General features: G+C 34.2%; 2 protein-coding genes across 5 annotated transcripts in view; one reads left to right on the top strand and one right to left on the bottom strand.

Annotated features, from left to right (window-relative positions):
- The window catches only part of LOC18107334 (uncharacterized), a 60,615-nt gene that overhangs the window by 8,240 nt on the left and 24,890 nt on the right, over window positions 1-27,485 (top strand). The window contains exon 6 of one of the 4 annotated variants that reach the window (XM_052448358.1): window positions 11,792-12,337. The exons of 2 other annotated variants lie outside the window; for them this stretch is intronic. In XM_052448358.1, the coding sequence (XP_052304318.1) occupies window positions 11,792-11,817 (26 nt within the window). In that variant the 3' untranslated portion in view covers window positions 11,818-12,337. Of the gene's footprint in view, window positions 1-11,791; window positions 12,338-27,485 lie in introns of those variants that run through there. One more of the 4 variants, XM_052448359.1, reaches the window with a different exon arrangement.
- Window positions 1,978-20,950, bottom strand: LOC18107329 (receptor-like protein kinase FERONIA). The gene is made up of 2 exons (XM_052448357.1): window positions 20,808-20,950; window positions 1,978-4,473 (listed from the first exon to the last, which is right to left on the bottom strand). Exons 1-2 carry the CDS (start codon window positions 20,877-20,879, stop codon window positions 2,038-2,040), a joined length of 2,508 nt encoding a protein of 835 aa, XP_052304317.1. The 5' UTR covers window positions 20,880-20,950; the 3' UTR covers window positions 1,978-2,037.

Raw genomic sequence — 27,485 nt, 5'->3', positions numbered from 1 at the left:
TTTTTATAAAATAAAAAATCATTTATATTTAGATTAATATCTCTTTTTTTTTGTTTAGAATCTCTTTTAAATGATGATTATCTTTTGGTTATGTTTTTAATTTTTAAAAAGGTTTTTCTAATTTATTTATATATATTTTTTTATCTTTTGTATATATGAACTAGATTTTTGAAAACAAAAAATATTTATTTTCAAATAATATTTCTAATATGTGTAGCGTTGCATAATATTTTTTTATTTTATTCAATTAATTTAATGTGTTTTTCTATTTTTATTATCGTTTGATTGAATAAAAAAACATTGTAATAAACAAAATTTAGCAAATATAATTGTTAAATGCTCCGTCTTGCGAGATTAAATATCTTGATTTGTATCTATCTTTTAATTTTTCAAATTTTATTTTTAGGTATTGTTAATGACTTTTTATTAGTATACATAGTTCTTGGTTTACTTGATTACATGTATGCAAAAACGTTTTTATCTACACTTTAATTTTTTAAATTATAGAAATGCATTAAAAAAATCTACATATACAATACTTTTATATATAAAAAAATATCAGACTCGCGGTGAATCGTGGATTATATAACTAGTAAATACTTAAATATTGAAGTGATAAAAAATAACATAAAGCACTTGATTGGGATGAATATGACATTAAAACTAAAATTTTTGATAATTTTAGTTTTTTTGTGGACTAAAATCAGAATCATATATTAAAATTTGACGAGGATGATGAAAATGACGGCAAAGGAAAAGATTTAAATGCAAATTTTTTAATTAGTGATGTCCATGAGAAGATATCAAAATTAGATGTGGTTATGAAGCATGCCGTGAAGGATGTGTGTTTAAGAAAAAATTTAGAATTAATGAGGTGAAAGCTGATGCTCTTGCAATTCAGCTCATGCATGACTTTCAAGTCGTTGGCAGTATCCAATTCGAATATTATAGACTTCGTCAAAGGTAGCTTACAAAGAAAGTACCCATAAGACATGATTATAATAAAGAGTCGTTGGCAGTATCCAATCGAATATTATAGACTTCGTCTAAGGTAGTTTACAAAGAAAGTATCCTTGAGACATGATTATCATAAAAAGTCTATATTTCCTGAAAAAAAAGAAAAGAAAAACACTACAAAGCTGAGAAAGGCAGACAATATCAATTGTCAAAATCTGAAGGATACTCAAATGAGTTTCGGAAATATTGAGGAGGGTGTAGGAAAACCTGAAAATGTACGAGAGAACACAACCCCATCATGGGTTTCTGTAATATGATAGAATGGAATCAAAAACATATTGGAATGAGCAACAACTATTACTTGATTTTTCTATTTTCTGTTTGTGTAATTATCAATCTGTAAGTGTTTGTTTGGAATACTAGGAATAGTAATCTAATGCATGAGAATAGCGTAGAGCAGCTCAAAATCTAATTAGAATACATCGCGTTAAATTTGTGTTTAGTGCAGACTATGAATGATAAGTTGATAAATCCAATTTGGGTAATGCTAATAGGAGCTGGCAGGCATTGTATCTAAAGGTTTATCTGGGGGCGCACTGTATGTGTTTGGAACACTGATTTTTCACAGCAAATTCATTGAGGAAGATGAAGAAAGAATCAATAACCATGCCTCTGTTCTAGGAAGCTGGGGATTAGTTTTGCTCGGTGTCTATGTATGAACTATGAAGGGCTAAAATCGAGTGATAGACTAGAGGATGGTGCTTAGGATAGCCTCGTTTCTGTCTCCGTCTCTGTAGTCCCGACTCTCTTTTTGGCTGTTGTTTTAGCTGTCTTGATTTGTGGCAATTTGCCTTCTATACTATGAAGGGCTAAAGATCAAGCAAGATTTGGTTCATTTTTTTTTGTGTCTGTTTTTTTGTTCTCCCTTTCCATGATAGCTTTTGTTTTCCCGTGTTCTACAAAGATTGGCTTGTGAAGGAAAAAGAAGACATTGTCACACGATTAATTCAATCGAAAATGAAAAAAAAAAAAAACCCTTAATAGTTCAGAATCATGGAAACGAGTTTGGAATATCAATATTTATGAGCAATGCAAATTAGGACCATCTACACTGTTGGCATTTTTCTCAGCAGTTTGTTGAAGCTGCAATGCAAATTCAAGGCCCCATACGACATCACCCATTTTAGGGCGTTCAATTCCTTGACCATGTAAGCAACTGTTAGCAATCTCTGCAAACTTATTTAAAGAGACAGGGGCAACCTCGCCCTTTAAATGTGGATCCACGATCTGATCAAGGGTTCCTCTTTGGTAACATTTTCGTGCCCAGTCAGCTAAGCTTGCTTGATCTTTCGGTAAACTTGGAATCACTGGTGGCCTTGCACATAGCACCTCAAACAAAACCACACCGAATGAATAAACATCAGATTTCTCTGTTAGGTGTTGCCTACGGTAGTACTCTGGATCCACATATCCAATGCTACCTCTAACTACAGTGCTAACATGGGTTTGGGATGTACTAGTGGGACCCAATTTGGACAGCCCAAAATCTGAAACCCTAGCCACCCAATTCTCATCTAACAATATGTTTGTTGACTTCACATCACGGTGAATGATTGTGTGCTTTGCTCCTGAATGAAGATAACGCAACCCTTTTGCAGCACCAATGCATATTTCTAGCCTTTGCTTCCATGGAAGAGGAGAGCTCTTTGTTTTGTATAGATGTTCTCTAAGGGTGCCTCTTGATATGTAATCGTATACAAGGATCATCTCGCCATGATCATCACAGTATCCAATCAGTGACACTAGATGGAGGTGGCGCAGATTGGATAACATCTGAATCTCTGTCCGGAACTCACGTGTCCCTTGCTTTGATGATGAATCTAGTCGTTTGATGGCTACTGTACCGTATTCAATGTATCCTTTATACACAGTACCAAATCCCCCTGAACCAATAATATTTTGATCATCAAAGTTTCTTGTTGCGTCTTTGATTTCGACAAATGTAAACCGTCGGCAAAGATTAGTAGGTAGTGATGAAGAGATTGTAGTCGTGGACTTTGATGTTTGTGATATTATAGTCCAGGAGGATTTTTCCTCACTCTTGCTAGGGTCCTTGACTCGCTTCTGCTTGAAAGCAAAGAAATAAAGAATAAGAGAGCAAGCAAATACTGTACCTATGGAACCTCCAACGATGCCTATAACCATAATTATTGATGATCTTTTGCCCGTTCTTCTCTCTGGATGTTGTTCTGCTGGTGGAGGAGCCACTGTTGGATCAGGGTTGAATCCTGCAAGATTTCCGTCTGTTGTATTCAGCTTGAATATTTCCAAGCCATTCAAGATTGCATCAGCATAAGTAGGTTTCAGTTCCATGTTAGGGTGTAGTTCGAGCCACAACTCCTGCTTGCTCTGGCTCCCTGGAGGGACCAGCACGATGTAGTCTTTGTAAACTGGAATGCCGTTGCCACCGCTCATATGGATCACATCTGCATCATGCTCTGCTGTTTGATTGTTGATGAATATTAAAAATACCTGTTGATTTTCATTTTTGAACTCCATTCGAGTCTCACAAAAATGGAGCCTAAGGAGATAAAGGAAACCAGCATCAACTGGGAAGATCCATGTGAGATTGTAATTCATGTTAAGACGTGGTTCACGACCCATTGAGCGCATAGTACTATATACCATAACAGGTGCGGAGTAAGCTGGCGTTTTGGTTGTGTACTTTATCTTAACGCCTGGGAGATATGGAGTGTTTCCAGCTTGTCCAAAGAGATACTCTGAATCTTGATGCCATGTCCTGTACATGCCAGTATCTCCTGTGCTGCCGATATCTTGCCCCCCAACATTCAGTCGATAAACTGTCTCAAGCGCAGTTGTGTTATCCAGAAAGGTGTGGACATCGGGGCCCACATAGGTCAGTGGATTATCATGGCCACGAGCATAGAAGCTGTCTGGCATGGAAACAATTTCGATACCATTAATGAAGGAAAAAGATGCTGGAGACGGAATGAAGGTTAATTCAAGCTTCTGGTTGTCCCTCACGGTGATGATGAACTCTTTGGTGAAGTAGTCAACTGGAGGTATTATAGCAGAAACTGTAAGAGAGGCACTAAAGTTGTTTAGTAGCTGGTAGTTATTGGCACTAATAGAAAAATAGGATGTAGATATATCAAGATTTGAGTAAGAAGCTGGATAAAAGTAGAGACGCACAAATTTTGGGCCAGGCAAGACTGGAAATGTGTAAGTGAATTTAGAGTGAAAAATACGGGCTGTCATGTATGGGACTTGGTTGACAGAGGGGTCGTGATTGGAGGCTTCAAACACAGATGAGGCTTCTGGGGGCTTAGAGGCAGCAAACTTAGACCGGGAATCACCATCCCAACTGCGACCATCTGGAGATGACAAATTAGAGGATGCACCACAGTTAAGGAGTATTAGATCAGTGGGGCTGTATGGCAGCGAGTAATCTTTAGTAGCAGTAACATAGAGGAAGAGATGGAGGGGAGGGAGAAGGTAGAGAGCGATGAAGATGGACATTAATATGCTATTTCTTTTGTGGAATAAATTGGAGTAAGAAAACATATCTATTAAATGCAAAGATTTTGATTTAAGGGAAGATGATCAATGGTGTTGCTGTCTCATACAGTAACATTTTTGCTCAGGTTGAGAATAATCCAATAATATATTTGAAGCCCTTCGGAGAAGAAAATTCGACGATATGGCTAATGGGACATATTGGTCGCTGTACTTGGTCAGCTTTGGATGGCTACTTCCCGTTGTGTGGTTCTGAGTTCCGCAATAAAGCTGCCATGAACAATCTAATTTCAACAAAGGATCGACCTATTCCTTTTTGGTTCATGAGTGTGCCTTTTTGGGCTGAGTTTATAACCAAAAATCTTCTCATCTGGTATAGTACAAAACTTGGTGGTAATGAGAAATCTTTCTTCCCATTAATCGAAGAATAATGGATTTACCTCTCGACATACTTGGTGCCGAATAAAATCAATAGCACCAGTGAAGAAGAGGCAAGCTGTCCTCTCTTCCCTGGAGATGGCAATTTGTTCTCTCTCATCCTGTTAAGCTTGATTTCCATACATGAGGGGAAACTGAATGGAGTTCTCGGTGGATGAAAAATAATTGGAATAATAAATGAAATGAAATTGAGTTTCATTGTTGAAAAAATCATGCTGAAATCACTTCAATCCTAAGGAAAATCCAAGTCTTCTACATTGAACAGGTCTAGCAAATGTTCTTATCTTGTACAAACAGGACACCTTATGCAAACCTGTGAACATTCCAAGATCTTTTTTTCAACTTCATAGCTTGCAATAGATTAAGGAAGCTTCGCCATTAATTAGTGCGCGAGAAAGACAATCACTAGATATCGTATCAACATAGCAATTGCTTGCTATTTTCTTCAATTATAAATCATCATAAAGTATATACAAATTTTATTGTTATACTCATCGGAAGCATGAGTAGAAAAAAAGAAGAAATATTCAGACAGTCACCCTAAACGTAGAGCAAACTGATCCCACCCATCTTGGTGGAGCTCACATAGACGGACTGGTTCACCTTGCGCTTTATGGGTGGCTATTCAAATCGAAACCCACACAGACAGATAAAGAACTGACCCCTTTGTCCCCTCTTCCTCGATCAACTACCACGTTTGCACCGATTGTAGTAAGTGCAAGGCCGAGTGTTACCATTGATCGGTTTTGCACAGTTGCCATATATTTGTGCATTGCAAATTGGTTGTCGTTCTAAACTCCTATAGTTAATAAAGTTACCCTGAGAGGCCAGTAGTCTCTGATGCACTTCAGATTCCATAGAGAACTCCCCTTCATTACCTTCACCGATTGTGGCATTGAAAATTGGACTCGAGTTTGCTTTCAGGAAAGGCAGCTGCAGAAGCAGATGTGATCACCGAAACCAGCAGGATAGTTAAAGAGAGCCACCAGAGGAATTCAATACTTACGTTAGGCCTCATCTCTTTCTGTCTGTACCCTTCTGTTACAGAGTTTGAAGAGCACTAAATAAACGTCACTGCTAAGAAGGCTTCAAACTCTGGATATGGAGTGAAAGGCTGGCTCTTTTCCGTTGACTTGCTTTTTACTGTGATTTTGATGTTGTACACTGCTAAATAACTATTTCAGTTAGATGAAATTTTAAAATATAATTTATATTATTCAAGAATATTTGGCAAAACATCCAGCCACTTATTTTAATTTATATATATATATATATATATATATATATATATATATATATATATAATCTGGATTTTCGTTAGTGAATTCATCCCAATCGGAACTTGATATTTCATATAAGGCTTCTTGGAGTTTTTTCTTGTATTCTGACTTTGAGCTTGATGATGCAAGGTTTTCTTGAATTCAACTTTTAGTGGTGAGAAACGTAAATTGCCTTCTTGAGATAGAGTTGATGGGGATGCTTGCAGCTATGGAATTTGATGAGATTATAGCCAAGCATGCACAACTTTAGAACAAGCTTGAGTTTCTCTAAATTCGGGTCCATCATTTGACTTTGATTTTTCTGATGAGATCTAAAGAGCAACCAATATCTTCATCTACATCATTCATTATAATGGAGTCCCAAGATCGCATGAGACACCAAAGGTATAGATGAAATAAAAAGAGGCAGGAATTGAATTCAAAGGTATTTTTGCTGTAAACAATTCCAATCCTTTGTATTATTTTTTAGGGAGAATCTTACTTATTGAAGAAAAATATTACCATCAATTGTTTGGGACTAAGTTGGAAAATTCTTTGGACAATGTTTGATCAAAATAGATGAACGATGACGAATGGTCATAGGTTTTTAGAAAAAATAAAATAAACCAAGCTTGTTGATAATCAAAACAACTAGATTTGGTTGGTAGTTTTGAGAAAATCTTTCAAAAGGTGTAGGGGTTTTGATTCATGTTTTGAAAGGTTAAAACCTTTTGAATTTTTATTTTTTTAAAAACAAGATTGTTTACATCTTGATTATGAGTTATTTCAACAAATTCAATATCAATCAGAATAAACTCATAGAATTGACTTGTTTTCAACATATTTTCTAAAATAACTTGACAAGCAATAGGATAATAGCAAGAAAACAAAAATTAATAGTTGAAATAGAGTAGAGCACAAGAACTCTAATTTATAGTTTTATTGATGAAGAGAAAAATTCTTTTTTTTTTTTTGCCTCTTTAAGATGTTTTCAATTCTTTAAATAAACTCAAAAATCAAACTAAACAAATTAAAAAACCCTAAAATAAAGAAAAAAAGTATTAAAATTCCTAAACAAACTTAGAGAATTAAAATTACCATTCTTAATATTTGATTTCCTAAACTAAATAGAAAAAATAAAATCATCATAAAAAAATATTTTCCTAAACTAAATAGAAAATAATAACAACTAAGAAATCTTAATTTCATAAAAACCATTGGCATCAACAATAATGTTGTTTAAGGTGTATTTTGGGATTGAACAAACAAGGGTGTTTGGAGAGATTAAGAATAATTTATAGGTGAGATGTTTAGACTAGGTCATGCTGATGAAAGGATTCAAAAATTGATTATTTAAGACACTAGCCTCGGAGTAGGAGGTCAAACCCGCCTTGAAATAAATATCTTGAATGCTTGATGTTGTGGCTTGAATTGGTCTTAATGGTGTAAGAGCATATGATTCTTTTGACTTCTTGACCAGGATGTTCATTGTGAGCCTAGTAAAGACTCTTTGGATAAAAGACTCTTTTACTTCTTTTATGAATTCAATCTCGAAATCAGATTTTGATAAATTATCTTTTTACCTGGTAAAAATTTAATTATTTTGACACAATATTTTAATTTTTTTTCCAACAACATATTTTATATATTGAAAATTTATTCATAAAAGAAATTTCTGGAAAATTAATCATCTTGAAAATATTAGATGTACAAAATAATTAATATTTTTTTTGATAATTAAATTATTTTCTTGTGGATCTAGAGGGTGCTTGGCAGTATGGTAGCAGTTGCTTTTCAAATAACTTTTTGTGCCGAAATGCATGCCAATGATGTTTTTTTATTTTTAAAAAATTATTTTTGACATCAGCAAATCAAAACGATCCAAAACGTACAAACCATCAACAAAAAAAAATTAAAATTTTTTGAGAACGCGGAAAACGCGTTCCTAAACATATTCCCAATCAAATACCTAAATGATATTCCACTACATGTTCTTCACTTTGAAAATTTTGTTTGAGAATACCACTGTAACTAATATCAAAGGCATCAGTTTCAACTATAAAAAAAGGCTTTTAGATCAGGAAGTCTTAAACATGAAAACTCTTGACTTGACTTTTAAGAGTATTCACAATTTTGATCATTTGATGATTCCAGGCATCCCATAAACAATAACAGTCTAAACAATTTTGTTTGATGACTTTTAAGGGTTTTTCTCAAGTCTTTTGTACAAAGGTTGACATATAGTTCTAAGATTTGAAAAAATATCTAAAACATAATTGAGGCATCCCATAAACTCTTAAAGCTGGGTTTTACCCTTGATTTTATTTATAAATTTATTGGTAAATTTTATTGATCTAATGATAAGGGTTATTGATCCTTCATATATATTGTACCTGAAAAAATTATTTTTAATTGACATCATCTTTAAAGTTGAGATAACTAATCCATTTTGTGTGATAATATCAAGAAATTTTTGTAAGTTGTTGAAATATTTGGTTATTGATTTTAAAATTAAAAGGACATTATCTATGTATATAATCATAAATTTTAAATATAGATTAAAGATGTTATTCAAGATGTTATGAAGTTTTGAAGGAGTATATTTTAGTTCGAAAGACATTACATCTCATTTGTAATGACCGAATGAAATAATGATTGTTGTTTTGTAATGATATATTTTTTTTTTATCAATTTAGACTTGCTAGAATATTGATTTCATATCAAAATTTGAATATATTGAAGCATTTTAAAGTCTTCTGATAAGAGAGAGTGTATTGGATATCTAATATATTGAAGCACTTTGTTGAGAGGCTTGAGATTTATGACATGTCTTAGTACACTTCTTTCTATTTCAGCTTGATTTCAGACATAAAAAGGTACGTGGCACACAACCATGATGATTTACTAGGGCTTATAAGACACTTTTTGAGAAGTTCATTAATTTAATTTTTTTAATAATATTTTAGTATATTTTTTATTCATTTGAATTGGTCTTTCCTATGTAGGGATTTTCTTTTCATTAAAACCTTTTTCATAAGGTAACTGCACTTATTACATTTTTTTTAATTCTAAAAGGCACTAGGCAAGTTGGAACATAATCATTTTCTAGATGGTAATGACATTGGAATACTGACGTGAGGTAATTTCCAATTATCATTGTACGTGACTTGATCTCATTATCAAAGTTTAGGAAGTTGAATGTTTGAATTTTGAGAGTTAGCTTCAATAAGAAGAGTTTAATTCATAGATGATTTTTTGAGAGCTTTTGGAGCTATGTTTGTATCCATGATTTTGTAATATATTCTATAGATGATGACTATATTTTTGGAATCTCGAAGCATATCAGTTGGAGTCTTAATAAGTCTTAATATTTAGAGTTAAAGTTTTCACTATAATATCTAGGCTGAATAATGAGATAGTGATATTTGGATAACAATTCAAGTATGTAGAACCATTAGCAAGATTTGATTGAAAGATTGTAAGTAGTGAGTTTGAAAAGGTCATAAATTTGTGGTCTCTTGAACGCATGAGAATGGGAGAGTCTAATCCGAGATGATGAAATGGTTTGACTATAATAATCTGTACTAAACCTATATATGTGAAAAAAAATTTATCTTTCGTTAGTTTTTGGAACAAAAAATTAAGGAAAGATATAATTGTTTCAAATTGTTTGATGAAGGCTGGTCTAGATCATATGTAATTGTCATTACACAGTGCCGGTCTAACTTGAAAGATGTTAATGCCCCTTTAATTGCGACGCCTAAGCTCATAACCATATCCATGAATTATGATCACCATTAAGGAAGCTCATAGGAACTCCTTAATTTCTAGTTGCTTCTTAATTTGTCTTCCTGGACATGCATGTGATCTAAAGGAACAAAGGGAAATTAAATGCTTAAGCATGAATGTGATCGTTCTATATATGTTCTTCTTCAAGCTTTGAAATTTTTATAGCCCAATTATTATTATTTTTTAAATTTTTTTATGTGGGAAAAGAGTATCAAAATTGTGGGAAATATATATTAGAATATTTCATGGACTGTATGATTGTGCATTTATAGGGAAATTAAATGCTTAAGCATGAATGTGATCGTTCTATATATGTTCGCTCTATGATTGTGCATTTATAGCCCAATTATTATTATTTTTTCTTTTTCCTGTTAATTGCATTTTGGAATCCATTTGATTTGATATAATTTGAACTGGAAGAATGAATTGGGTTCGCCTTCATTTGTTCTGTTTTAATGTGACTGAGAGCCTTATTTTTTAAATGTGTTGTCACTCATTTAGATACTGACTTAGTAGAGTTTGAAGTCAGATTAACATACAGTATTCATTCATTCCATTAAGCCTTAATGGAATAGTGAATGAATAAAATGACTTTTATTATATGTTCTTTGCCTGTGGTCCTCTACTACTTGGATGCTGAACTGGAGCATTGGAGGTTCCCACATTTCTCCATTGTTGGTATATTTGAGCAACTCTGAAACATGAAGTTGGCCAATAGGTGTCTATAAGTAGTACAGAGATTTTACAATAGAAACTGTTCAAGTAAAATTTTGGTGCAATCAGTGTTCTATATGCATGAAACCAACTTGGGGCTTCACTGGACTACCTCAGATACGCTCAAAAAATGCTTCTTGGAATTCGGAAGCTTAGATCATCGGTTAACATGTCAGGTGTTGGTGCTTCAAGAAATGATGTTACCTTTTCTCTTTCTGAACGTTATTTCCAGGTTGGAAACTCAAGTAATTAGTTCAAATCCTAGAAGATGATTGGTGGCTTAGAATACTGTGAAAAAATCATTCCCTTGTTCATTTTCCAAATTAGAAAAGACAAAACTTTTTGCTTGAACTTTTAGAATATAAAAAATCATACTTTTATATGTAGACACTTTACATCTATGATCTTTAAATCTGAAGACATATCATCTGGTTTAATGAAAGTTCTATTAACATACCAAACTTTATTAGATTGTTGTTGTGCACTTAGGAAGGAATAAAATACTTGTCCTCCTTTATTGTTTTCAATAGCATAATCAGCTTCATAGTTTTCTACGTTGTCTTTTTACCAGAAGTACCTTTGTGAATGTTTGGGATTTCTGTCTTTTGCATCTATACGAGCACTCTTTTACTTAGTGTCCACCTCATTTTCAAGTTCTTTGTTCATCTATGGTGACACCTGTGTAGTTTAAAGTAAGGGAATATCAGAGTACACAGTTATTCTAGCACAATTTTGAGATACTTTTTAAGGGATTGAGATTTTTATTGGCTGAGAGCTCCCTATAAGGTACTTGGATGGTCAGCCAACAATTTAGTGATATTTGACCGAGGCATCTCCTGTTTTTGAAACTTCAACGGTAATGACCGTACATTTTTCAAGACTTTGATTATATAAATTTTTCCAGTTAGTCTTATACAGGACCTACTATCTACTATCAGACCACATGTCAGCTTGACTATGTTTGTTCTTGCTGGTATTATTATTTTGCTTGTTGATTGCATTTGTTTTTCTATGCAAGATGTTTTTCAAGCAATTGCTATCTATTTGTATGTCTGCAATATGCTAAGTTTGAGAATTCCTTTCTTTTCTCCATTCAGAGCGGTTGTGTGCAAAGGATGAATAGATGTGAACCTGCTATTGATCAATGGTAGAGATTCGGTTCTGAAGGTGGCTTGATCAAGTTATCTTTGGAGTTGGCATTTTTACACATGCAGAAGAAACTTTTCTTGTATTCCCAACCCTGATACAATATTGTTGGTCTAGTCTTTGGCATTACCGCCACTGAGGAGCGAACCTCCTATTGAATCTGGATTAGTTACAGAATTTTAAAGACTTTTTAATCCGCCTGAGATTCTAAGCACCGATTCTTTTACTCTCCCTAGGAACGCAAGGTTAGGATAAATGAGTCAGTTAGATGCTCCACTGGTATATCCATTTTTCATCTTGCATAGCTAGTGTATTCTTGTAGCAAAACATTTTATCCGTTGCAATTATATTGTGATTTTTCCATTTTGAACACGAGAAATTTTAGTGTAGTATCTGGAACACCACAGAGTTATGTGCTTCGGCAGAAACAGTTGTATACCTGAATGAAATCTCTTTTCAATAATAAGGTTTGATTACTCTTTGGAACTCATTTCCAATACATGGTTCTCTAGTTACATGCAAAAGCTGCAGGTTGTTCAAAATGGTGGTTATTTTGGTTTTGGTGATTTAAGCACTCATTACTGCAATATCAGCAATGAGAAAAAGCAACTACTGAAAATTGCTCTTAATGGTGAAAGCATTATACGTCAGGCTTCCTCGTAGTGAAAGCTAGCCAAAGCGATGCTTTTGTTTACTGAAGGTGTTATTTGCAGCAGTTCGCATGCCGTGCATCTGCTTGCATAATTGTTACTGGTTTCCAGCTTGGATAATTAATTGGTGATGTTGGATTGTGTTGCGGCAAACAATTCTTGCGCTGGGATTCTGATGAATCGCGGTGTGATTTTTGTACTCAATGTCAGAAGGTAACGCATACCATTCATATTGATTTATTCATCTTATTTCCGGGAGCAATGAACATAAGTGGATAATGAGATTTGGGATGCATGCTTGGAAATGTTCTCACGTTTTTGGTTCGACAGATTGAAACAATCTGCACATTTCTTCTTTCTCTTGTTTCATTGAAGTGAAACTAACTAAAACATTAAGGAGTGTTTGAGAATGTAGTAGTGATTGCGGTTTAAAGTGCTTTTCGTTTATAAATAAATCAAAATAATATATATTTTTTATTTTTTAAAAATTATTTTTAAATTCAGTACATCAAAACGATTTAAAAAAAAAAAACAATACTTTTAAGAATTTGTTTTTCAAAATTTGGTGGAACGCGGTTCGAACTGCGTTTCCAAACAAAGTCTAAGTCTAAGTATAAAATTAAAAGTATGAGTTTTTCACCGTGCATGATCTTACTATTCATTCTCTCACACATTATTGTTGATGGACTGTGCAAATTTTTTTGTTTTTCAATTTGGTTCTTAACCTTCTTTTTCGGCAATTTAATCATAATTAAAGATCAATAAATTTTTATTTCTTATGAAAGAATGATTGAAAGAAGAGGGATCTAAATGAAAAAGGCGTCAAATATGGTGGTGTGCCTTAAGTTTTGAAAATGATGCACTTTGGTCCTTGAATTTTAAAAAATAAAGATTATACAATTTCGATACCTATTTTTCAATTTAATTTTGGTATGAAAGTTTATTCTTGTTATTTTTTAGTTCCTGGTTGAGAGAGAAGAGAGGGGTCGCTGGATTTCAGCAGTAGAGAGAGAATCATGTCGTTGACAATGATTTAGACCACTAAAACGGATGCTATTTGTGTCAAATAGTTCTTTTTAACTAGGAGAGTTTATATTAGGTGTTTTTCTTACCTTTAAAGTTCGTGAAAAAACAAATATGATCTCAGGTTGATTTTTGGTTTCAGGTTCATTTATTTTTTTTGGAGGGTTTTTGGTTTTTTTGAGGTCATGAATAGGTTTATCATGATTTTTAAGGTTTTTTATACGTGTTTTGGGTCAAAATGAGTTGTTGGATAAAAAAACTTAGGTCCTGATTTTCCGACCACCACAGTGGTCAGAATCTGGGCAAGATCAGATGACGTGTTGTCTATCTAAATAGGCGACGTGTCGTTTGATTTTTTTTTTTAAAAAATAGAGGTGGATAACATGTCATTCGCTCCAAGTGCAATAAAAAAAAGGGCTCAGTCAGGCGAGCCCTGATGAAATGGGCCAGATCTAACAACACTTGACCTTTTTTACCCTATTTTTTCAATTAATGCTTCTTTTTATATGGTTTTTTTTTGTAAAAGAAAAAATCATTTATATTTAGATTAATACCTTTTTTTTTATTTTGTTTAGAGTCTCTTTTAAATTATGATTATTTTTTTGTTATGTTTTTAATTTTTGAAGAGGTTTTTCTAATTCATTTCTAATTCTTTTTTTTTTTTATCTTTTGTATAGATGAACTATATTTTTGAAAATAAAAAATATTTATTTTCAAATAATATTTCTAATATGTGTAGTCTTTCATAATATTTTTTTTATTTTATTCAATCAATTTAATGTGTTTGTCTATTTCTATTATCGTTTGATTGAATAAAAAAACATTTTAATAATCAAAATTTAGCAAACAAAATTGTGTAAATATTCCATCTTGCGAGATTAAATATCTTGATTTGCACTTGTCTCTTGATTTTTCAAGTTTTATTTTTAGGTATTGTTAATGACTTTTTATTTATTTATTAGCACACATAGTTCTCGGTTTACTTGATTACATGTATGTACAAATCTTTTGATCTACACTTTAATTTTTTAAATTACAGAAATGCATTGAAAAAACCTGCACATACAATGTTTTTATAGAAAATAAAAATATCTAACTCGCGGTGAAGTGCATATCATATAACTAGTAGGTACTAAATTGAAGTGATAAAAAAATAACATAAAGCACAAGTAAATTGCATAGAAAAGTCATCAATGATAGAGGCCCCTCCATTTATAGATAATGGAGCATCGATTCTTAAGTTTTGGGAGACACATAGTGGCCGAGTAAGTCTATATTGGATCCATGTGCTTGCAAGTAATAATGGATTCTCATGAGTCCTAAAATCCAACATGCTTAAAAATAAGGTTGATGTGTTGGATAATTGGTTAATCTTTTAGTTCAAGCAATCTGATCCATTTTTTATAGTTAATGCATCTAGTGGCTTGATATGAAAAGCCTAGAGGGTTGGTAACTGGTAGCAGGTGATGTCTAGTAAGCCAGGTGACTGGTAGTTGGTACCTGCAAAAAGTCCCCTTTGATGGACGTGGGATTCTTCGAAGGTAAAGTCAATAGCTTTATAAAGAGAGAAAGTGCAATAATATTTTAGAGAGAGAATTAACTCTGAAAATATATATGCAGGAGAGAATGAAGAGATTATGAACATTTGACTTGAAGGATTCATGGTGTATTTATAGCTCATGAATCTTATCCTTTTATGGAGAGGAGGGGCTGAAGTGTAATTTCAACTTTGTGATATTTTAAGTTGTATTCTACTTAAAATAATATGTATTTGATCAATATAAAATCGAAAGACCAAAGTGGGGTCCGAAAATTTTTTTTGGCAAGTGTTGGGCTCAAATAAGGTGCCCGAGCCCATTAGAGGTGAAAGTGGGTTTGAGAGCGCAACCTGGACCAAAACACACTAAGCTCGGTGTGACAACCCGTGCCCACGAGGGCTATAGGGTGCATGCCTAACACCATTTGGGTGTACGCCCTGCATGGGTGTACACATATTGGGGTGCACTAAGCGTACATGCACTGGGCGCCCATACGCCCATGTAGGGAGCATGGGTTTGGGCTATTTGCTCGAGCCCATGTTCTTAGTGCGTGGGCTCGAGCTATCATGCCTAAGCTCATGTTCCTTGGGTGTTTTTTTTGAGTTTTTATCTCTTTTAGAGGATTTCTTTGGGTCTATTTTAGGGGATTTTTTTTAGTCAATTTTATTTGTACCCATCAAATTCTGTTATCAATTTAAAAAGTTTGAAGAATATATTTTGTATATAAGTTTCTCATTTTCCATTCCTAACCAAACAACACATCTTGAAACACTAAACTATTTAAACCTTCAAATAAGGATCTAACTTTTAATGAAATTTAACGCCTTTCCCAATATCTGACTAAGCAATGAATAGCTTCTACAATGAGGATTTTTTAGGAATTTTTTATAATTTGTTTTCTATTTTGTGTAAAAAGTTAAATTTTATGTTTAATATTTTTATTTTTCCTAATTTATTTAGAATTTTTATAACTTTTTATTTTTATTTTTAGGTTTCTAGTTTGTTTAGGTTAGTTTTTAAGTTTATTTAAAGAGTTGTAAACCTCTTAGTGAGGAAGACTACATGAACATAAACTATTTAGTAGTAAAATTATAAATTAAGGTTCTCTGTGACAATTTTATTTAGCTTCAACGGAACCAGTGGTTATGTCTTTATAGCTTATTGTTTTTTTTGTTTGTGTTTCCGTTTATTAATTGATATTAGAGTCCAATGATACTAGTTGTTATTTGCTTGCTATGTGCTAGAATAATCATGACTAGAAAAGGTAGTAGAATAAGACATGCTTGTGTAGGAGGTGATGAAAAGGTTCCTCCTGAGAAAGGGATGTTCAAAAGATGGTGATAAAAGACATATAAAGACAAATTGCAAAATTGAAAAGAAATGTTCAGATGATGCAAGACATGCAAAAACAAATTGCAATATTAACTTATTAGTTGGCGGAGGTAAGGAGCCTAGGATATCTTGAGAAGAGTGATCATGAATCTATGGTTAATTTTGAGAACCTGTTTCAAATACGTAAGCACAAAGAAAATAACTTTTTGATCGGGATGAATATGACATTGAAACAATATTTTTGAAAATTCTAGTTTTTTTATGGATTAGAATCAAACATCAAAATTTGACAAGGATGATGAAAATGACGGCAAAGGAGAAGATTTAAATGCAAAATTTTTAATTAGTGATCTCCATGAGAAGAGAACAAAATTAGATGTGGTTATGAAACATGCCGTGAAGGATGTGTGTTTAAGAAAAAATTTAGAATTAATGAGGTGAAAGCTGATGCTATTGCAATTCAGCTCATGAAAGACTTTGAAGTCGTTGGCAGTATCCAATCGAATATTATAGACTTCGTCTAAGGTAGTTTACAAAGAAAGTACCCATAATAAAAAGTCGTTGGCAGTATCCAATTGAATATTATAGACTTCGTCTAAGGTAGTTTACAAAGAAAGTATCCTTAAGCCATGATTATAATAAAAAGTCTATATTTCATGAAAAAAAGAAAAGAAAAACACTACAAAGCTGAGAAAGGCAGACAATATCAATAGTCAAAATCTGAAGGATACTCAAATGAGTTTCGGAAATATTGAGGAGGGTGTAGGAAAACCTGAAATTGTACGAGAGAACACAACCCCATCATGGGTTGCTGTAATATGATAGAATGGAATGAAAAACATATTGGAATGATCAACAACTATCCCTTGATTTTTCTATTTTCTATTTGTGTAATTATCAATCTGTAAGTGTTTGTTTGGAATGCTAGGAATAGTAATCTAATGCATGAGAAGAGCGTAGAGCAGCTCAAAATCTAATTAGAATACAACATGTTAAATTTGTGTTCAGTGGAGACTATGAATGATAAGTTGATAAATCCAATTTGGGTAATGCTAATAGGAGCTGGCAGGCATTGTATTCTGAAGGTTTATCTGGAGGCACTGTATGTGTTTGGAACACTGATTTTTCACGGCAAATTCGATTGAAGAAGATGAAGAAAGAATCAATAACCATGCCTTTGTTCTAGGAAGCTGGGGATTAGTTTTGCTCGGTGTCTATGTATGAACTATGAAGGGCTAAAATCGAGTGATAGAATAGAGGATGGTGCAAAGGATAGCCTCGTTCCTGTCTCCTCTGAAGTCTCGAATCTCTTTTTGGCTGTTGTTTTAGCTGTCTTGATTTGTGTCAATTTGCCTTCTATACCTGAAGATTTGGTTCATGTTTTTTTGTCTGTTTTTTTGTTCTCTCTTTCCACGATAGCTTTTGCTGTCTTGTGTTCTACAAAGATTGGCTTATGAAGGAAAAAGAAGACATTGTCACACAATTAATTCTATCGAAAATGAAAAAAAAAAACCCTTAATTAATACTTCAGAATCATGGAAACGAGTTTGGAATATCAATATTTATGAGCAATGCAAATTAGGACCATCTACACCATCAGTTGCTTGGCACTGACCGCATGCTAACCATAACATCAAGCTACAACAATATCATGGATATATGCAAAACACAAGCTCAGGATTCTACAGTGGCACCAGGTCCACTTATAACAAATTGAAGCTACTATTTATATATATAGACATGATCTAATGCTAGCAAGCTGCGAATCATATATTTTAAGCAGCCCACATTGAGAAATGATTTCAATCTCATCTTGCCTTTGGGTCCATTATTTCAGAAAACACACCCCTTGCTCTTTGATCTGGATCACTTTGGGTGACACTTTCATGAGTGCTAACTGTGCTCCTTGAATGTGACTCTGCTCCACTAAACATGTCATCGTCATCAGTGGTCATGACATCTCGATGTGGTGATAATGAGCTTTTATTTTCCATATTGATCCCATCTACACTGTTGCCATTTTTCTCAGCAGTTTGTTGAAGCTGCAATGCAAATTCAAGGCCCCAAACGACATCACCCATTTTTGGGCGTTCAATTCCTTGAACATGTAAGCAACTGTTAGCAATCTCTGCAAACTTATTTAAAGAGACAGAGGCAACCTCGCCCTTTAAATGTGGATCCACGATCTGATCAAGGGTTCCTCTTTGGTAACATCTTCGTGCCCACTCAGCTAAGCTTGCTTGGTCTTTCGGTGAACTTGGAATCACTGGTGGCCTTGCACATAGCACCTCAAACAAAACCACACCGAATGAATAAACATCAGATTTCTCTGTTACGTGTTGCCTACGGTAGTACTCTGGATCCACATATCCAATGCTACCTCTAACTACAGTGCTAACATGGGTTTGGGATGTACTAGTGGGACCCAATCTGGACAGCCCAAAATCTGAAACCTTAGCCACCCAATTCTCATCTAACAATATGTTTGTTGACTTCACATCACGATGAATGATTGTGTGCTTTGCTCCTGAATGAAGATAATGCAACCCTTTTGCAGCACCAATGCATATTTCTAGCCTTTGCTTCCATGGAAGAGGAGAGCTCTTTGTTTTGTATAGATGTTCTCTTAGGGTGCCTCTTGACATGTAATCGTATACAAGGATCATCTCGCCATGATCATCACAGTATCCAATCAGTGACACTAGATGGAGGTGGCGAAGATTGGATAACATCTCAATCTCTGTCTGGAACTCACGTGTCCCTTGCTTTGATGATGAATCTAGTCGTTTGATGGCTACTGCGATGAAACCGTATTCAATGTATGCTTTATACACAGTACCAAATCCCCCTGAACCAATAATATTTTGATCATCAAAGTTTCCTGTTGCTTCGTTGATTTCGAAAAATGTAAACCGTCGGCAAAGATCAGTAGGTAGTGATGGAGAGATTGTAGTCGTGGACCTAGATGTTTGTGATATTATAGTCCAGGAGGATTTTTCCTCACTCTTGCTAGGGTCCTTGACTCGCTTCTGCTTGAAAGCAAAGAAATAAAGAATAAGAGAGCAAGCAAATACTGCACCTATGGAACCTCCAACGATGCCTATAACCGTAAGTATTGATGATCTTTTGCCCGTTCTTCTCTCTGGATGTTGTTCTGCTGGTGGAGGAGCCACTGTTGGCTCAGGGTTGAATCCTGCAAGATTTCCATCTGTTGTATTCAGCTTGAATATTTCCAAGCCATTCAAGATTGCATCAGCATAAGTAGGTTTCAGTTCCATGTTAGGGTGTAGTTCGAGCCACAAATCCTGCTTGCTCTGGCTCCCTGGAGGGACCAGCACGATGTAGTCTTTGTAAACTGGAATGCCGTTGCCACCGCTCATATGGATCACATCTGCATCATGCTCTGCTGTTTGATTGTTGATGAATATTAAAAATACCTGTTGATTTTCATTTTTGAACTCCATTCGAGTCTCACAAAAGTGGAGTCTAAGGAGATAAAGGAAACCAGCATCAACTGGGAAGATCCATGTGAGATTGTAATTCATGTTAAGACGTGGTTCAGGACCCATTGAACGCATAGTACTATATACCATAACAGGTGCAGAGTAAGCTGGCGTTTTGGTTGTGTACTTTATCTTAACGCCTGGGAGATATGGAGTGTTTCCAGCTTGTCCAAAGAGATACTCTGAATCTTGATGCCATGTCCTGTACATGCCCGTATCTCCTGTGCTGCCGATATCTTGCCCCCCAACATTCAGTCGATAAACTGTCTCAAGCGCAGTTGTGTTATACAGAGAGCAGGGGTTATCGGTGCCCACATAGGTCGGTGGATTATCATCGCCACGAGCATAGAAGCTGTCTGGCATGGAAACGATTTCGATACCATTAATGAAGGAAAAAGATGCTGGAGACGGAATGAAGGTTAATTCAAGCTTCTGGTTGTCCCTCACGGTGATGATGAACTCTTTGGTGAAGTAGTCAACTGGAGGTATTATAGCAGAAACTGTAAGAGAGGCACTAAAGTTGTTTAGTAGCTGGTAGTTATTGGCCCTAATAGAAAAATAGGATGTGGATATATCAAGATTTGAGTAAGAAGCTGGATAAAAGTAGAGACGCACAAATTTTGGGCCAGGCAAGACTGGAAATGTGTAAGTGAATTTAGAGTGAAAAATACGGGCTGTCATGTATGGGACTTGGTTGACAGAGGGGTCTTGATTGGAGGCTGCAAACACAGATGAGGCTTCTGGGGGGTTAGAGGCAGCAAACTTAGACTGGGAATCACCATCCCAACCACGACCATCTGGAGATGACAAATTAGAGGATGCACCACAGTTAAGGAGTATTAGATCAGTACTGGGGCTGTATCGCTGCAAGTAATCTGTAGTAGCAGTAACGTAGAGGAAGAGATGGAGGGGAGGGAGAAGGTAGAGAGCGATGAAGATGGACATTGTGCTATTTCTTTTGTGGAATAAATTGGAGTAAGAAAACCTATGCATTAAATGCAAAGATTTTGATTTAAGGGAAGATGATCGATGGTGTTTTTGTCTCCATACAGTAGCATTTTTTGCTCAAGTTGAGAATAATCCAATGATATATTTGAAGCCCAGCGGAGAAGAAAATTCGACGATATGGCTACTGGGACATATTGGTCGCTGTACTCGGTCAGCTTTGGATGGCTGCTTTCCATTGAGTGGTTCTTAAAGACGCCATGAATAGTCTAATTTCAACACGCTAGTTGCCATTTTTTTTTTATTTTAGTATTGACTTGAAAGTACTCGGTTTCTGTGCAACTTATTTTGCTTTTTCTTTTTTCCTTAACTTTTTAATTGTTGGATTAAGATCACATACACCACTTAATTTCTTATTTGATTAATATTCTTAACGAGTTTGAATGTATTTCAGGTTGGTGTTCACCATAACAAATGCAGTAATCAATGCTCCAAGATTAGGCTTCAAAAGGTGCAAAGCTTCTTTTTCCTTATGGTCACCGCCTTGTTACAATGATTGTCGCAAGTGCATGGTCTAGATAATCCTCTCCGATGCCTTCTTTCCAATACACACACATCTTCATTATAGGCTGGCCTTGCTTCAGTCTTCAATAAGAAACATCATTCTTGTTCCTCATGAGTAGCCCTTTGACTCGCCTCAGATCCATGAAGTCTCATTTACTCCTTTCTATTATTCTTCTTCAATGATGTCTTACTGATAAAATACTCTTGTTTTTTGTTTTTTTTTATATATATAATTTTACACAGGAACTAATAGGAGGCTCAAAGGATCGACCTATTCCTTTTTGGTTCATGAGTGTGCCTTTTTGGGCTGAGCTTATAACCAAAAATCTTCTCATCTGGTATAGTAATCGCTTACTACAAAACTTGGTTAATGAGAAATCTTTCTTCCCATTAATCTAAGACTAATGGATTTACCTCTCGACATACTTGGTGCCGAATGAAATCAATAGCACTAGTAAAGAAGAGGCAAGCTGTCCTCTCTTCCCTGGAGATGGCAATTTGTTCTCTCTCATCCTTTTAAGCTTGATTTCCATACATGAGGGGAAACTGAATGGAGTTCTCGGTGGATGAAAAATAATTGGAATAATAAATGAAACGAGATTGAGTTTCATTGTTGAAAACATCATGCTGAAATCACTTCAATCCTAAGGAAAATCCAAGTCCTCTACAATGAACAGGTCTAGCAGATGTTCTTATCTTGTACAAACAGGACACCTTAAGCAAACCTGTGAACATTCCAAGATCTTTTTTTCAACTTCATAGCTTGCAATAGATTAATGAGGAAGCTTCGCCATTAATTAGTGCACGAGAAAGACAATCACTAGATATCGTATCAACATAGCAATTGCTTGCTATTTTCTTCAATTATAAATCATCATAAAGTACATACAAATTTTATTGTTATACTCATCGGAATCATGTGTAAAAAGAAAGAAGAAGGGTTCAGACAGTCACCCTACACGGAGAGCAAACTGATCCACCCATCTTGGTGGAGCTCACATAGACGGACTGGTTCACCTTGCGCTTTATGGGTGGCTATTCAAATCGAAATCCACACAGACAGATAAAGAACTGACCCCTTTGTCCCCTCTTCCCCGATCAACTACTATGTTTGCACCGATTGTAGTAAGTGCAAGGCCTAGAGTTACCATTGGCCGGTTTTGCACAGTTGCCATATATTTGTGCATTGCAAACTGGTTGTCGTTCTAGACTCCTATATTTAATATAGTTACCCTGAGAGGCCAGTAGTCTCTGATGCACTTCAGATTCCATAGAGAACTCCTCTTCATTACCTTCACCGATTGTGGCATTGAAAATGGGACTCAAGTTGCTTTCAAGAAAGGCAGCTGTAGAAGTAGATGTGATCACAGAAACCAACAGGATAGTTAAAGAGAGCCACCAGAGGAATTCAATACTTACGTTAGGCCTCATCTCTTTCTGTCTGTACCCTTCTGTTACAGAGTTTGAAGAGCACTAAATAAACGTCACTGCTAAGAAGGCTTCAAACTCTGGATATGGAGTGAAAGGCTAGCTTTTTTCCATTGACTGGCTTTTTTGTGAAGACTTAGGTCTTCACATGACTCTGATTTTGATGTTGTCCACTAATTGCTTACAGGTGGCAAACTGGTTGGACAATAATCATTGTCAATTCAATTGTTTCCTCATTGTTTGCAGCCTAGGAGCATTTTATTGATATTTGATAAATTATTTTTTATTTAAAAATATATTAAAATAATATTTTTTTATTTAATTTTAAAATTAATATATCAATTCAATCCAATTCTTTAAAAAAAATAAATTCAGAAATTTTTAAAAATATTTTTTAATAGCAAAAACAAATACACTCATCATGGAACGTTTTCCATGAACCATCTAACAAACACATGCATTTCTTTTACTTTTATGTAATTAAATGTCGGTTTTTTTCTTCTTCTTTATATAACATGAAAGCTTTTTTTTTATTTTTCATTTATTAATATTCATAAATCGAGAGAGAATGTGATTTTTCAATTGAATATATATAAGGTATGAATTTCCTATGCCTTTAGAATACACTAGATTGGTGGTTTGCGCGACACCACGAGCCTTACCAAACCTATTTTTCAACTTGAAAAAAAAGAGTTAAGGAGGCAGTTGTGTTTTTAAAAAAGTAAGAAAAAAAAGATAATAAGGTTAAACCATAATTAATTTTATAATATGATAAAAAATCAGGTAACAACAACAAATAAATTAAAAATAATTGCCCCGTATAAAGTTGAGCTAACATGCGAAACCCGTGACCTCCTACATGAGACAGGAATACCCCTATAGAAAGACGGTACCGGTAAAAATCCATTGTAAAAAAGGACATGGAAAAAAAATTCAAGGCAACCTGGTTAAATCTCTTTAACTCATAAAACGAGAGGTTAATAAAGTCCCGATCAATAAAATGATGAGGTATGAAGTCAAAAGAAAGTTCAAATAAAAATTTTTTTTAAAAAATAGCAATAAAAAGAATAAGAATCAAATCTAATATAAAACAAAATGAACTAAAATATTGAGAGATACAACTGGAAAAACAATTCAATTAAGAGAATGAATTAAAATATTTAGGGAAGCAATTAAAAAAAAATATCAAATTAAGAGAATGATATAAAATATTGAGGGATACAATTGAAAAGATAATTTAGTTAAGAGAATAATTAAAAATTAAAAAATCAAAATAATAGGGACCAAATTTAAATGGTGAAAAAACCAAAGGAGAATTAAATTGAAAGAAAATTCTAATTCCATGGATAATCTAAAATAAAAGAATAATAACAATAAAAAGAAGATTGACCAAATGTAAAATAAAAATAAATTGAAGGGTTGTTTTGAAGATGTGCAGGGGAAGTCTTTGAAACTGAGGAGGAGAGGGAAAAGAAGGAAGAAAAAAAAGAAATGGCCATCTATGCAAGATTTGATATTTTTTTACCACACGTACCGTCTAGGAATGGAGGCAACGTGGCTAGGATTAAAACACAATCATGGAAGCTAGAATTTGGCTGCTGAATGACGCCTCATATGTCGTCCAAGTAGAGCAGAAACACTAACATGTGACCGTATGAATTGTATTTACAACCGTCTTTTTTAAATAAATTAATATGATATATGCCTAAATATTAAAGTGCCTTTGATCAGACTTGGTAATTATAAAGAAACCAAGAAGAAAAGACAAAATAAGCCCCTTACCAAGGGCAATGACAATTTCAATGCAAGGACACTTCAGTCTTTTCACTGTCCACGTGAAAAGAAATACTTGGAAGTGCCCCTCTCCACTAGTCCATTATTATTTTTATTCAAAAGGGCATATTGGTCATTTTACTATGAAAATAAAAATAAAAAGACTACTATATCCTTCTTCCAAGGCAATTTGTGCTTTATCAATAAAGGTAATATCAACATTTCACTGTTCCAATCCACAATGACAATGAGTTTGGCTATACAATTATCATAACCCAATTCTAGGTTATTCCCTAAAATTCATTTTTTTTAAATAAATAAATAAATAAAGACTATCAATGTGGAGAAAGCAGGTCAGGGAATACAACTGCAATTTTAGAGGAAATTTAAAGCCTAATTGTACCCTATTATGCCCAAAAATGGAGAAACAATGCAAATTCAAGGTCAAATTAAATGATTATTGGATGAATTTGCATAAAAATTAAGTCCAATGACATAATTAAATTTTTAATAGGCCAATTTGATTTAATCATGGACCAAATTGAATTTTAATTATGTTTAAGAATTAATTTGGGTCCAATTGAAAGATTTAATTAAGTGCAAGGACTTAATTATACTTTAAATGGGTAAAATTAATTTTATTTGGGGTTTAATTGGTGAAAAATTAAGTTTGGGAGCCCAATTTGGGCTTAATTGAGAAGATTGAAATTTTAAGAGACCAAATTTAATTTTTACCAAGTTAATTGATTCAAATCAGGGGCAAAATCGGAAGAAAATCAAAGTTTTGGGGTCAATTAGGGGTCAAATTGAAGAATTTCATAGCCAATGACCAATCCGAAAAGACGTCGAACTATAGGGGCTTAATTGACAAAACCTTGGGGTGAAATTGAAGAAATTTAAAGTTTGATGGTCAATTAGGGGCCAAATCGCATAAATCCGAGATCAAGGATCACATTAAAAAAAAGCGTGCAAATACGGGGCTTCTGTTGAAGTTTGTCCGGGGGCAAAATTGCACAAAATTTAAAGTTTGAAGCCAATCAGGGGTGTAGATGAGATATGTAAACTCCCGCATAAACATAGGATCGTAGAAAAAAAAGGAGAATATTATTATTTCGAGAACGTTGCCTACGAGCAGGAAAAATATTATCGTGAAAATATTGCCTATGGGCAGGGAAAAAAATAAAAATAAAAATAAAAACAAAAACTATTTCCATAGGAATGATTAATAATATTAGCTTCGGCTAATGACATTCGAGTTGGGATGACCGAGAATGATTGATAAGATTAGCTTCGACTAATGGTGACCGGGAATGATTGATAAGATTAGCTTTGGCTAATGACATTCAAATTAGGATGACCGGGAATGATTGATAAGATTAGCCTCAACTAATTATATTTGTGTTAGGATGATCGATAATGATTGATAAAATTAGTTTCGGCTAATGGTATCTAAATTCGGATGACTGGGAATGATTGATAAGATTAACCTCGGCTAATTATATTCGTGTTAGGATGACCAGGAATGATTCATAAGAGTAGCTTTACATTTGTGAAGAGTAGCTTTACATTCGTGTTGGGATGACAGGGAATAATTGATGAGATTAGTTTGACTAATAATAATACCCATGTTGAAATGACCGGGTCTAAATTAAGTAGTCAACTCCAGGCAAAGAGTTTAACTGATATAAATGAGTATCCAATTACAAAAAATTAAGAATGTCTAAAATGATTTACGATGATCACTAGAAATTTGTTTTGGAAAATTAATGATTTCCTATAGAATATGAGGATTTGGATATATGTTAATTATATGCATGGCTTTAAAAATTTAGATCTTATTTCTTGTGTTTTGTATGCTCATATAAATTAATGTTGTAACAGGACCTTCTCGCACCTAAGATGCCTAATAATCTTCCAGGACATTACTTTTACTAAAATTATGTAATATAAGATAATTGATAGTAGTAATAGCAATAATTCGTTACATGTAGAAACTTGTAAAAATAAATGGAATTTACAATGCATGTCATGTATATTATACCTGTTTTATAAAGACAATGTACTTAATTTAATTTGTGTATGTATTCATCAAGAAAGACCTTTCCGTAGTTAATCTTTACTGTACTTCTTATCCATAAATATTAATCATGCAAATGTGACTAATTAATTATGTGTGATGATTGATGAGATACAATAGAAAGAATAATTAGTGCGATGAAATTACGATCTAGGATAATTGGATCGGGAATTGCTACGACGGGTGTTGTATGAAAAGATGATTATGAAGGGTTAATGTGTATTCGATGATTAATGTCAACACTTGAGACGTCAAAATAAGAAAAGGAACTCTGCCAAAACTTTGGTAAAACAGTGATAATTTGACAGTTTCTGGGATGGATCCGTTGACCGTTAAACCAACACACACACAAAAAAAATTGCCCAAATTTTTAAGCACCAAATCATAGGAATTAATTATAAATGCTTACAAAATCGTCAGGCATTACAAGATAAAACAGAAATCAAAGGACCAAATTGAAAAAAGTCAAAACGACGCCGTTTTAATGTTACTGTTTATCTTTTTGAAGTTTTTCCATCGAAAATCTGCTTTGGTTACCTACTTTACAGGAGTATTTAATGCATCCAACCTTCATCAAATTTGACAAAATGTGCACAAAACTAATCACTTGACATCCCTCCACGCCTCGGTATGGTCCTCACCGGCTCACTGGCAACATAGAGGACGTGTCAGCAGCCTAAAGAGGCTAACTCAGACAGCCATGAACTGTCAGATTTGGTGTCTACTTTGAACCAACAGTTGAGATTTTTCCCACCAGGATCAAGGCTGAAATTTTTCCCCAGTGAAGACAAGATTACCCTTTTCCAACCCCT

The sequence above is a fragment of the Populus trichocarpa genome, chromosome 17 (genome assembly GCF_000002775.5).
Source record: "Populus trichocarpa isolate Nisqually-1 chromosome 17, P.trichocarpa_v4.1, whole genome shotgun sequence".
Lineage (NCBI taxonomy): Eukaryota > Viridiplantae > Streptophyta > Magnoliopsida > Malpighiales > Salicaceae > Populus > Populus trichocarpa.
The sequence above is the reverse complement of the archived record's forward strand: the minus strand, read 5'-3'. Positions and strand labels throughout refer to the sequence as shown.